The following is a 13,201-nucleotide window of genomic DNA, read 5'->3' on the forward strand; positions in this document are numbered from 1 at the left end:
CATCTCGTGCCCCTGGCCCGCAGAGGGAGGTGCCGGGTGGGGGTCGTGCCTCCAGCCTGCAGGGAGAGGTGCCGGGTGGGGGTCGTGCCCCTGACCCGCAGGGAGAGGTGCCGAGTGGGGGTCGTGCCCCCGACCCGCAGGGGGAGGTGCCGGGTGGGGCTCGTGCCCCCGGCCCGCATGGGGAGGTGCCGGGTGGGGGTCGTGCCTCCGGCCCGCAGGGGGAGGTGCCGGGTGGGGGTCGTGCCTCCGGCCCGCAGGGGGAGGTGCCGGGTGCGGCTCGTGCCTCCGGCCCGCAGGGAGAGGTGCCGGGTGGGAGTCGTGCCCCCGGCCCGCAGGGGGAGGTGCCGGGTGGGCGTCGTGCCCCCGGCCCGCAGGGGGAGGTGCCGGGTGGGGGTCGTGCCCCCCGGCCCGCAGGGGGAGGTGCCGGGTGGGGGTCATGCCCCCGGCCCGCAGGGAGAGGTGCCGGGTGGGGGTCGTGCCCCCGGCCCGCAGGGGGAGGTGCCGGGTGGGGGTCGTGCCCCCGGCCCGCAGGGGGAGGTGCCGGGTGGGGGTCGTGCCCCCGGCCCGCAGGGGGAGGTGCCGGGTGGGGCTCGTGCCCCCGGCCCGCAGGGGGAGGTGCCGGGTGGGGCTCGTGCCCCCGGCCCGCAGGGGGAGGTGCCGGGTGTGGCTCGTGCCCCCGGCCCGCAGGGGGAGGTGCCGGGTGCGGATTCTCTCCCGTGCTGAGCCAGGGAGGTGTCTGGGGCACATGGAGCGTCGGGAGGCCGTTAGGGAAGGAGGGTGGTTGCAGGGGAGAGGCCCCTCCTTCCCCCAGGCATGGGACCCGCGTGGACCTTCCAGCCGGCAGCAGCTCCCTGGGGAGGTTCTGAGCAGTCTGCTCCCCTGGCAGCCAGGCCGAGGGTGGTGGTGGGCCGGGGGGCAGGTCAGAGCGAGTGCTGGTTTAGCAGTGAGGGGCTGGGTGGCGAAGGAGCCCGGGGCGCAGAGCCTGTTCTGGTGGGGAGTGTGGCTGGGCGCCAGGCGCTGAGGGAAAGGGAGGACTGAGGCGCTCGGAAAGCAAGACACGAGGAGAGGGGGAGGGAGGCAGCTCTGCGCTGACACTAAGAGCTGTAATTATATTGTCACTGCTCGAGAGCACGAGTCGTGGGAAAGACTGAGGCTCAGGAGCTGGTGCTGGGATCTCTGCCGGGGCCGCTTCCGCCTCCGCTTCCCGCGCCTGCAGCCTCTTCTTCCGCTGCTCTCCGGCACCAGCTTCCTCCCCAGGCCTGCTGCGGGACCCTGCCTCAGGCTGGCAGCGGCTGCTAGGAACCAGACACCTGTGTGGGCTGGCACCTGGATCCTGGCCTCACTGAGCCGGCTGGCACCCGGGCCCTGGCCTCACCGAGCCGGCTGGCACCCGCGCCCTGGCCTCACCGAGCCGGCTGGCACCCGCGCCCTGGCCTCACCGAGCCGGCTGGCACCCGGGCCCTGGCCTCACCGAGCCGGCTGGTACCCGGGTCCTGGCCTCACCGAGCCGGCTGGTACCCGGGTCCTGGCCTCACCGAGCCGGCTGGCACCCGCGCCCTGGCCTCACCGAGCCGGCTGGCCCCCGTGCCCTGGCCTCACCGAGCCGGCTGGCACCCGGGCCCTGGCCTCACCGAGCCGGCTGGCACCCGGGCCCTGGCCTCACCGAGCCGGCTGGCACCCGGGCCCTGGCCTCACCGAGCCGGCTGGCACCCGCGCCCTGGCAGGCTCCCCTTGGCTGGAGGAAGATTGCTTCTGCGAGGCTCTGATTGCCCAGAGGCCCAGGCCGCTGTGCCCCCCGCCACAGAGCTCTGCCCGTGCTGCCCTCCTCTCCTCCAAGCCCGGGTCTGCCTGTTTTCCTGGCTAATGGAGGCCTGTGTGGGAACAGCGTTCTCCGCCTGAATCCGCCCCTGTTGGGGTCTCTGATGCAGGCAGCTCGGCACCAGCCTGAAGCTCTGGTTCCCATGGTAACGCCTGAGCGTTGAATCCTGCATTGTTCCAGCCGAGCAGGCGAGGAGGAGGCACCTGAAGTGAAGAGGAAAAGCCTTCAACTCGTCTCCACTCCCGTGAGCCCATGGCATGGCACCTCTCTCCGGCAGACCCACCGGCGGGCCTGGCTAGGGAGCCCCTCGCCCCAGCCCTGCCCCTCGCCACAGCACCCACTGCTCGTGGGCTTTGCCACATGCACCACGCGGCCCCTCAGCTTGGCACAGAGACGTCAATCTCCAGCCCTTCGCTGGGGCCCTGACACCGCAGCCGGGCCTGGATCCAGCCTGAGTTCGGAGACGGGGCGAGGTGGGCGCTGGGCACTGCAGGATGGACACCTCCCCAGGAGCTGGGGAGTGAGAGGCTGAGAGCCCAGACTCTGTCCCCCTCTCCCACCCTCCGCCCATGGCGTGCACGGAGGGGAAGCAGCCAGCCAAGCTGTTTGCCGAGTCACACAGGCAGCCGGCTGCCTGAGGGTGAATTTGAGAGAGAGGCTTTCACAACCTGAGCATCTCCTGGCACTTCAGGGGTGCAAGTAGCCCAGGGACCATGGCTTGGACTCTCGCATGCTGAGGGTCTGTGGTCACCTGGGCACAGGACACTCCCTTGCAGACCTCAGCAGCCCCTCAGTCCCGGGGCTGCCCTGTGCCCTTGGGAGCCTGTAACTGGGACAATGAAGAAGTTTGCTTCCACGCGCAGCCTTAATAAGATTCTGCAGCAGTGCGACTCCTCGTCCCGCGAGTACGAGGAGATCCAGGCTGTGGAGAAGAAGTGGCACCTGCACTTGGCCACTCCTCGCAAGTTCCTGGACAAGAAGTGCAAAATGCCATCTCTCTTCCTTTCAGCCCCGCCGCCTCCCAAGAGAGCCCCCAGCACCACCCTGACGCTGCGCTCCAAGTCCATGACGGCCGAGCTGGAGGAACTAGGTAAGCAAGGGGCACGGGGGCAGCTGCAGGAATGCCCAGGTGCATGAGGAGCATGCGCAGGACATGGAAAGTGCAGGGACACGCCCCGCAGGAAGCCACACGCAACACACGCTTCCCGGGGTGGGGGGGCAGGTGGGAGCGTGGAGGGACGCATGCACCACTTCACACACGGAAGTTCCTGCAGTGCTTGGCCCTGTGCAAAGCGTCACTGCCGCCAGCGCAGACGAGCCAGCAGGAGCAGAAAACCTGCGCAGAACCACCCGATCCCCAGCGTCCGGACTGCCCGGGCTCGGGGGTGGGGCCCTCCAAGGGGGCTTCCAGGCAGCCGCGCATCCCCCCGGCTTGCACACGTGCTGTTCCCCGCAGCCCCCACCCCCTGGATTTGTCTTCTGCCTTCCCGCCCTTCCAGGGGGACCCCACCCGCTTCCGGGGGTCACCACGCAGCCCCCCTTCCCCCCACTTCCTGGGGGTCACCATGGAGCCCTCCTCCCCCCACCCACTTCCTGGGGGTCACCATGCAGCCCCCCTTCCCCCACCCACTTCCTGGGGTCACCACAGAGCCCCCCCTTCCCCCACCCACTTCCTGGGGGTCACCATGCAGCCCCCCTTCCCCCACCCACTTCCTGGGGTCACCATGCAGCCCCCCTTCCCCCACCCACTTCCTGGGGTCACCACAGAGCCCCCCTTCCCCCACCCACTTCCTGGGGGTCACCACGCAGCCCCCCTTCCCCCACGCACTTCCTGGGGGTCACCACGCAGCCCCCCTTCCCCCACGCACTTCCTGGGGGTCACCACGCAGCCCCCCTTCCCCCACGCACTTCCGGGGGTCACCACAGAGCCCCCCTTCCCCTCCCCACTTCCTGGGGTCACTACAGAGCCCCCACCCCCACTTCTGGGTGTCACCACGGAACCCCCCCTCCCCACCCACTTCTGGGGGTCACCATGGAGCCCCCCACCCCCCACTTCCTGGTGTCACCACAGAGCCCCCCTCCTCCCCACCCACTTTCTGGGGTCACCACAGATCCCCCTCTTCCCCCCCAGTTCCTGGAGTCACCACAGAGACCCCCTGTCCCCCACACTTCCAGGTATCACCACAGAGCCCCCCCCCCTTCCCTGCCACTTCCGGGTGTCATCATGGACCCTCCCCCTCCTCCCCCAGTTCCTGGGGTCACCACAGAGCCCCCCCCCTTCCCTGCCTGCTTCCAAGTGCTCCAGGGAGACTCCAAGCGCTTCCCGTCCATCCTCGTGGAGCCCTCGCCGATTCCAGGAGCTCAGACATTCCTGCAGAGGCCCATGGCTGCCTGCCGGCCCCCTGCACACACTTCCACGTAGGTCAGGGCTTCCACAGCCTGGGGGGGGTCACAGTTTGTTTCCTATGCATAGAAATGATCCCCTGTTCCAGGCCAGAGTCTGCCCAGTGCCCTGCGGGGCTGCTCCAGTGGTGCCTGCCTGGGGTGTGCACGTCGGCTGGGTCAGAGAGACAGGGCAGGGCCGTGGGCCTGTGGAGGTGCTAGCTAGCCGCAGGCACCAAAGGTAGTGAGGAATCTCCTTACCCCCTGTGCCCCCAGTTGTGTTGCACGCCCATTTGGCACGAAGGATGGGTGCTGTTCAGGGGCCCAGGGCTGGAACCGAGGCACGTGCTGAGCTCCAGAGCAGGAGCTCTGAGTGGAGGAATCTGTCACAGTACCTGCCTGCCCCGGGCCCGGCTCATCGTTGTCTGGACACTGAAACGTAGCGATGTGTCCACCGCTGCCTCTCTGAGCATCACGCAGTGGGAGGAGAGACACTGGGGTGGGGAGGGTCTCCCTGTCCCAGCCCCTCCCTCTAGCATGGCTTTCTCACCCAGCAGTGCCCATGGCTGGCTGTAGACTGGCCCTGATTCCTTGCCTCCGCCAGGGGAAGCGCTGGGTTTGAACAGCCACAGGCCAGTCCGAGTCGTCTCCTCTTTCTTGCTTTTCCCTTTGAACATGTGGGCCACAGCTGCTCAGTGTTGGTGGTCACAGGATTCTGCCCCAGGCTTCCTGCTCTCACAGGGCTTCTGATTAACTTGATGAGGGCCCCTGAGGATGGTGAATGCACACTGACAGGGAGCACAGAGCTGGGCCCACGGCAGGCCGCCATCGGAGACTGGCGTGTTCCGTGCGTGTGCACTGCCCTCGCACGTTGATGGGGACACACCAGCCTAGGCACTCGCCCAGCAAGTCACTGTGCACACACACAGGATGGGCGTGCGAACGTGTACTTACGCCTGTGTGAGGGCAGGCACAGCTCTCTAGGCATGGGGGGTGCAGACTCACAGCATGGAAAGAGAAGTCCCCAGAAAGGCAGGAATTGTCTCTCTCTGCGGGGAGATTTAGGGCTGGTCTACACTACGGGGGAAAATCGATCTAAGATACGCAACTTCAGCTACATGAATAACGTAGCTGAAGTCGAAGTATCTTATATCGAATTACCTACCGTCCTCACGGCGCGGGATCGACGTCCGCGGCTCCCCCGTCGACTCCGCTACTGCCGTTCGGGTTGGTGGAGTTCCGGAGTCGACAGGAGCGCGTTTGGGGATCGATATATCGCGTCTAGATGAGATGCGATATATCGATCCCCGAGAAATCGATTGCTACCCGCCGATACAGCATGTAGTGAAGACGTAGCCTTAGAGAGAGTCCCTGCTCTGATCTCCCTGGAGGGTCATTGACGGCCAGTCCCTCCAGCGGGCCTCAGGGCAGCGGGGGGGGGAGATTAGGGGCTGGTCTCTGTCCCCCCACATCTCCCAGAGGGAGTTAGTGGCTGGTCTCTGCCCCCCCACCTCTCCCGGGGGGGTTAGTGGCTGGTCTCTGTCCCCCCACCTCTCCCGGGGGGGTTAGTGGCTGGTCTCTGCCCCCCCACCTCTCCCGGGGGGGTTAGTGGCTGGTCTCTGTCCCCCCACCTCTCCCGGGGAGGTTAGTGGCTGGTCTCTGCCCCCCCACCTCTCCCGGGGGGGTTAGTGGCTGGTCTCTGCCCCCCCACCTCTCCCGGGGGGGTTAGTGGCTGGTCTCTGTCCCCCCACCTCTCCCGGGGGGGGAGTTAAGGGTTGGTCTCTGTCCCCCCACCTCTCCCGGGGGGGAGGTTAGGGGCTGGTCTCTGCCCTGGGTCTCACAGATCAGTCCATGTGCCAAGGCGAGTGCCCCGGGGGGGGGCGCACTCTCCTTTGCACCCTCCGGGCCGCTCGTGGGTTCTGTGGCCGTACCACTTCAGCCCAGTGGAGAAAGGTAGATTCCCTGTGAGCCCCCATGAGCAGTGGGGGTAAAGCCGCCTCCTTCCGAGAGGCCTTTCTTGGTGTTTGTCTTCTCCAGGACTTCAGGCATCCAACCCTGTCCAGGCCTCCCGCCACTCCTCTGCTGCCATCATCTCTCCTTCTGGGCTAGCGCTGGCTAGGGGGGCTGGGCTCAGGTCTGCCTGGGCATGAGGGTGGGACATGGGAGAGTCGGCCTGGCCTCGTGTCCTGTCGTGCTGCAAGTCGCGGTGCCACACCATGGCCCTCCCACTCCCATGGAGGGGCTGCAGAGAGCCCTATGATCGTGTGCTGGCCCCACGCTGGAGAAGTGAGCATGGGTCAGACCCCAGGGCTGTGCGAGCCCTGACACACTGCGCGCCCCATTGCAGAAGCTAGGAGGTAACTGCATGGAGAGCCGCCCCTTGCCTGGCCAGAGCTGGGTTCCTGCCAGGTGGGCCCAGTGTGCCCCCGGGGGTTGAGAAGCCGGGAGCATGGGGCAGAGTAGGGAGGGCAGCTGGCGAGGAGCGAGCGGGACAGGGAGCAGGGACTGTGCATGCCATTCATGTCCTGTGTTCTGTTTCTTCATTCCAAGCCTCGATGCGGAGGAGAAAAGGGGGTGAGTGAAACTGCCCAGCCTGGGAGCTCGACCCAGCCCTGCTGAACCCCACAACTTCCCTGGCTTTCATCCCCCAGAAACCCCTTGCACCTCCCCCATCCCTTCAGAAAGTGGGTCAGGGCTGCCCCACCCTCAGGGCTAAGCGCACCTCAGTTCTCAGCAGGGCTGAGGTTCCCATGCCCGACAACAGAGCAGAGTGCAGCAGCAGAGAGGCGACTAGCCCCTTGACCAGATGCTCAGAACGGGGGATTCCCTTGTCAGATAGATTCCCAGAATCCCAGGCCCTGATCCTTCCCTGCTTTATGTCCTTTACGCCTGCGCAGGGTGGGGGTAAAGCTGATAGGCTACAATCTTCCATTGGCTTCAGTTTGCTTTGTGCCTGGCCTGTGGCCCAGCGAAACCAGCCCCTGAAGGATCATCATGCATAGAGGACCATTGGGTGCTACCCCGTCCTGGCCCCTGGAACTCACAGCTGGATGAAATAATGACCACTAAGCTGGCCACGCTCACTACTAGGTGCAAACCCTCTGCCTTGCCTGCATAGACAAGTCGGCAGGGCGAGGCCCATCCCATCCCATGGTGCTGCGTTTCTGTGCACTGACACCCCAAGCCCTGGAGGGAGGCAGGCAACAGGCGTGGGGCTGGAGCGGGAGGATGTTACCGAATCTCCAGCTCTCCTGAAAGTTTGGTGCCAGCTGTAATGGTTACAAAGGTAGAACTCTGCTGCTGCTGCAGGAATCTAGAGCAACCTGATGTGGGGGACCAACACCCCCTCTCCTTCCCTGCGAGGGAGGGGCAAGCCAAGCACCAGAGAGATGCCCAGTCTTGGTCACAAGTACAGAAATTGGGGAGTGCTCTTGGGTATCCCCCTGACTTTCAGCCAGGCCAGAGAGGAAGAGGGGATGCACAGAGAGGGAGGGGCCGTTTAAGGGGGATCCCTGGGAGGAAAATGAGGACATTGAATTGCTGTTTGGTAATGCTCAGCTCTGTCAGCTGGGGAAATGTCCCTCTGGGCAGCAGGGGGGGAGCCCGTCTCCTGGGATCTCCATAGAACTAGCTGGGGTGCTGCCTTGGCGGACGTTCTCGGCTGCAGGGCACACGCGAGGCGTGACTTCATGGGGCTTTTCTAGCTCATGCCAGGTCACCGCAGGCTGTTAATGACAGTTCTCTCCTCCCACTCTCATGGCACCACTGAACTGTAACTCATTACAAGAGATTTGGAAAGACAACTGTGATGCTTCCCGGGCACTCAGGCCCGCGAGGCACCTGGCTACCCCCCGCTCTGAACGTAAGGGAGCCTCGTCTGTGCCTGCCAGCAGTGAGCTCCCCGACCCCAATGGCCATGGGCAACACAAGCACTTCCCTCCCAGGCCACGCAGCTCCACTGTCCCTCGTGCAGGCTACCGCCAGGCACTCCCCTCCCACAAGTGCTCCAAGCAGCCCCTGCACGGCCCAGCCCCGACCCACAGGCCGCTCACGGAATTGCCAGGCCTGCTGTTCCCAAAGGAACACAACACAGCAGCTTATGTGTGACACCTGGATCACAGCCCCGCTTACCACACCTCATCTACATTGTGTTTAATTAACAAAGCTCCAAGTCGTATGATGGCAAACGAGATATTGGAAATGAAGGGTTGTCCAGTAAGGTCCTGCTTGCCCCAAAGGCCTTCTCACAGCGTCTTTCACCAGGATGGCTGAGACCCTTCCTTCATGGGCCCAAACCCCCTGGCAGCTTGCTCCCCCACCATGAAGGGTGCCAGGGTGTCTTTCTGTACCCCCAGATATGTCAGCCCAGACCACTGAGCTTCACCTAAAAACAGGGTACCCTTCCCCCTGCCGTTTACCTCTTCCTGTTAGTTTTCCTTCCAAAGACCCCCATTTGACTCAGTGAGAGAATAGACTTTTATTGTAAGCCACACACTATGCAATGGCTAGCCAGGGAGCTGTGTGACTCCTGTCTGGAGACGTCTGTCTCAAAGCACACTGCCTCCGAGAGACCTGCCGTTAACAACGAGGCCTCAGGAACAGAATGTCCGGTAGATACAGGGATCTCCTTACGTACTGCCTGCATGCGCGCCACAAAGGTTATGCCAGCCAGTACAGCTTGGCACAGGACTATTTTTTTAATCCCGCTCCTGTCCCGCCCACAATACCCACTCGCACTCCTCCTCGCTCTCGCATTGCCTCTTGCATTTTTATCCCACTCCCAGCTGCCAAAACCTTGGATCCCACAAATCCCGCAAGAGAGACAGATACCCCCACGCTACTAACAAACCAAAAACACCCAAATACGTTAATACGTTAAATGTATAAATGGAATTCAAACACAATTTTTACCACTAAAAGAGTAAAACAAATCTTGCGTAAATCAGGTAAAAAAGTACTTTAACTCCTATTATAATAGACATCAAATCGCTTTCTATCCCTCGCTTAAATTTAAGTATTAAACCCTTTATTTGAAAAACAAAGAAAAGCTTTCTTTCCATTGCTGAAATTCCATTTGTGACAAACTGACAAGAGATCTAGTGTTTTCCCGGAAATCACCACAGGCTGGGGGTTTTGCCAACCCAGTCGCACCTCCAACAAAGTACATTTTACCTGCTCCTGCTTTTGTGGCAGTGGGTCCTGCGGGATCCCAGTCCCCCTGCAGGGTTCCACAGCCCAGCTTCAGTCGAGAGCTTACCTGACACTTGGGTGAACTAGAATGTACATACCAGAGCCCGGGGAGCCCTAGGAGCCTCTGCCACTTGCTATCGAGAGGCCCTTGGGTCACAGGGATGAAGCCCGGACTTGAATCGGGCTTTCCAGGTGGGAGTGCCCAGGGCTCAGAGCCTCACTGTCATGTCGCTCGTGTCATCAGCCCCAGCATTGTGCCCTCGCAGGTGCCAGGGACGCCGATGAAGCACATTTCCGATCTCCTCAGTTCAGCAGAGAATTTAGCACGTGGCCCGTCCTCTCCTGCTGTCTGCTGGTGTTCCGCTTTGTGCAGCCGTAGAGGGGGCACTTGCCATCCTGTCCACTGGCCAGCCCTGCAGATGGGTTGGCTCATGCCCAGGAGAGGCCAGCAGAGAGTCACCTGGGCTCAGTGCACGGGGCTGTGAACAACACTCCTGCTGTGACTCTGCGGCTGTTGAGCTGGGCACAGTGCCTGGTCCTGGCGCTCCCCACAGGAAGTGGAGTTCCAGCATGCAGAGAGAGGCGCTAAATCGGAGTTCCACAGCTGTCTTCTGGGGTGGGCCGCCCTCCTCCTCGGGCTCGCCCAGGCCAAGGCCTTGGCTTTCAGATGTTCTGGAGCCGCCTTTGTCCACCACCCCAGAGAGGCATTGCACATGGCCAGTGCCTCCCGTCCCATCAGTCTCTGGCTCCTGACTGCTCTCTCCAGCTGTCAGGCAGTGGCGCCAGGGGTCTGCCCCAGAGAGTTTGCAGTTGGGTGACCAGCCCAGCAGGGATCTAGTAGCTCCTCAAGCTTCCACACCTGTGGAAACCTAGAGCCGTGGTCCTGTGCCGCCCCTCCCCCCCGCCCGAGCTGGGGTGGGAGTGGAGCAGTGGGTCCAGTGAGCGGGGGGAGGATGCAGACAGGGGGAAGGGTCCCAGGCTGGACAGGAGCGGGGACGGGGCCAGGAGCAAAGCTGGGTGGCTCTCCTTCCCTGCCCCGTGGGGCTGGGCCGGGCCCCATCCATGCTCCCCCAAATGGAGTCTGCCCCACAGTTTGGGGACCTCTGACCTAGAGGCTCTGTGCCATGGACACCCCAGGGGCTTGTCATCACGGCACACCAATGCTCACTGGGGGCGGAGGGGCGTGAGTTCTAAAGCACAGCGACATGCTGTGCAGGGACTCACCTGCATGGCCCCCACTGATGCAAACCATAACGCAGCGCTGAGTCACACGCCTGTAGTGCAAACGGCTGCACCAGGTAGACAAGTCCTCCGGGACTGAGCTGTGTTCATGGAGAGATGGCAGTCTCCCCGGAGTCAAGGCGGTGAGTAGCTTTCAGGCAGACTTAGTCTGAAGCTCTCTGCCTGAAATGGCAGGTGTGGTCGCCGCTGGCAGAGGATTCATGGGTTTGATTGCTGTCACGGCCCCGCTGCAGACCGGATTGCTGGCAATTTGAGGGGTTTTCAAGTTTTCTCATTTTTTCCCCCATCTAAAAACAAAAATTATTGGCCTAGCAATGCCAAACGTGGCTCGTTTTGCTGCCCTCAGTGAGCACTGCTGCATTTGCCCGGCCGGTGCATTCACTGTGGAGTTGTTCCATGTGCTTCTTTTGAACCTCTGAGCTGTCTGTGTTCTTTCTAGACGCTGCAGCCCTGACATTCAAAACTCTGCACCTTTCCTAAAGCTTCTGTTTGGCTGGCCAGGCCTACAGGGCCTAGAGACCTAGGTTCAGCAGCCAGGCTGGACAGCGCCTAGGCATTTATCTGTGCCACATGGGCGCGGGCCGAGCCTGGCAGCACCACCTGGACAGTCAATCTTTTCAATAGACGGATTTCTAAAATCTCAAGAATTGCCTAGACGAAGGGCATCACTGGTAACCTAGGGAAAAGAACTGCAGCAACACTTGGCAGTTAAAAAAGCAACCCAGCCCGGATGTTGGCCAGCCAGAAATTGTAAATAAGGTGAAACTTTAGACGTTCCTGTTGTTTGGAAGGGCGACAATACAGATGTGGCCTGGGCAGTGCATGGTGGAATGGGGCTGGCACATACTGGCTAATGCTGCTTTCACACATGAGCCCCTACCTGGATGTAATGTAGGCAAATGACTTGGGGGGAGGGGGGCGCTTCATTAGGATTGCAGGACTTAGAGCAAAGGAGGAGAGTGAACAGAAGCTGGCACAAACTCAGTCTCCACCTGATCTGTAGCCCGTCCCCAAGTGCAGAGTTCAGCCTGTCCCCTTCCACACACCCAAGGCTGGGTCTGCCCCAGGAAAACTGTCTGGGAGTGAGGGGGCCTTATTAACTGGGTTGGCTTTATGTCTGAATTTCCAGAGAAACTGGATGAGATCTTGGCAGCAGCTGAGCCCTCGCTGAGAGCAGACATTGTTGAAGCAGATTCCAGGGCAGCCACTGTGAAGCAACGACCCACGAGCCGGCGCATCACGCCAGCGGAGATCAGTGTGAGACACGAGGGCATCTGGGTGTGGGAGGGGGTTCTGCTTACTGGCCTCCAGCAAGGACACAGAGTGTTATGACAAGCATCTAGCTGTGGGGCAGCAGACGTGCAAAGGGGCCACAGCAGGGAGAGGTTTTCTTGGGCTGGAATGGGGGTGGGTAGATCGGCTGAGAGGACATGGGTGAGCATAGTGAGTGGAGGGAGGCCAGAGGTTGCAGGGGAGATGGGGGAGTGGAGGGGAGGCCAGAGGTTGCAGGAGAGATGGGGGAGTGGAGGGGGGAGAGAGGTTGCAGGGGAGATGGGGGAGTGGAGGGGGAGAGAGGTTGCATGGGAGATGGAGGAGCAGAGAGGAGGCCAGAGGTTGCAGGGGAGATGGGGGAGCAGTGGGGGCCAGAGGTTGCAGGGGAGATGGGGGAGAGGTTGCGGGGGGGCGGAGAGGCTGCAGGAGATCATGTCAGGGAGATATCTGCAAAGCCAGTCGCAATGCTGGGTGTGACTGGGCGATGGACGGTGAGGCCGCGCAGGTGGCAGGGAGGGCAGTGCTCCAGGTCTGTGTGGAGTGAGATCGCAGGCTGGCTGCAGCATGTCAGGGCACTGGGGGATTTAGGGAAGACGATAAAGGAGGGAAGACAGTCCGAGAGGTAATTGGAGCAGGAGTGAGGACTCAGGCTCCGGAGACGAGGCGGGACAGGACATTGGGACTGCTGGAGGACTCCGGGTAAAAGAAGAGCAAGAGAGAAGTCCGAAGGCTGAGGCGGTTTTAGACAGAGGATCTCAGTGTCTGGAGCAGACAGCGACGTGGCTGAGGTGCTGGGGAAGCGCCATGTGCCCTCACTGCAGCGGGGTTGGGGAGTGGCAGTGCAGCAGTGAAATGGACATGTGGGAGGGAGGCGCAGCTAATGGCCGAGGGTTCTGAGATGTTCTTGAGGGAGAAGAGAGTCAGAGACAGAGCTCGGGGGAGAGCGGGCCCCTGAGGCTGTGAGCTTTGCACCGTACATTTGCTATAAGCTCTATGGATGGGGCTTCTTCCCGTTACGCTCCCGGGGCCGCAGCCTGCTCCCAGTGAAGTCAGTGAGGCTTTGGCTGTCGGCCTCAGTGGGAGCCAAGAGGGAAGGGGACGCATGTCCCCTGCACTGCTATGTTAGCGAAGGGTCGCTGCCAGGGGTGAGCTGCAGACGGTTCGCAACGGTTCGCGCGAACCGTTTGCTAAAATTAGACGCCGGACAGAGAACCGGATGCTAAAGTTCTCTGTCCGGCGTCTAATTTTAGCAAACGGTTGGCGCGAACCGTTGCGAATTCTACCTCCACCTCCTGC

General features: G+C 62.2%; 1 protein-coding gene across 5 annotated transcripts in view; it reads left to right on the forward strand.

Moving 5' to 3' along the window:
• Positions 1-13,201, forward strand: part of SHANK3 (SH3 and multiple ankyrin repeat domains 3) — a 748,791-nt gene that overhangs the window by 690,645 nt on the left and 44,945 nt on the right. For all 5 annotated transcript variants that reach the window (XM_045026870.1, XM_045026889.1, XM_045026909.1 and 2 more), the window contains exons 19-20: positions 2,829-2,909; positions 11,763-11,890. In XM_045026870.1, coding sequence (XP_044882805.1) covers positions 2,829-2,909; positions 11,763-11,890 — 209 coding nt within the window. The remainder of the gene's footprint in view (positions 1-2,828; positions 2,910-11,762; positions 11,891-13,201) is intronic.

Source organism: Mauremys mutica, chromosome 1, assembly GCF_020497125.1.
Source record: "Mauremys mutica isolate MM-2020 ecotype Southern chromosome 1, ASM2049712v1, whole genome shotgun sequence".
In the NCBI taxonomy this organism is placed as follows: domain Eukaryota; kingdom Metazoa; phylum Chordata; order Testudines; family Geoemydidae; genus Mauremys; species Mauremys mutica.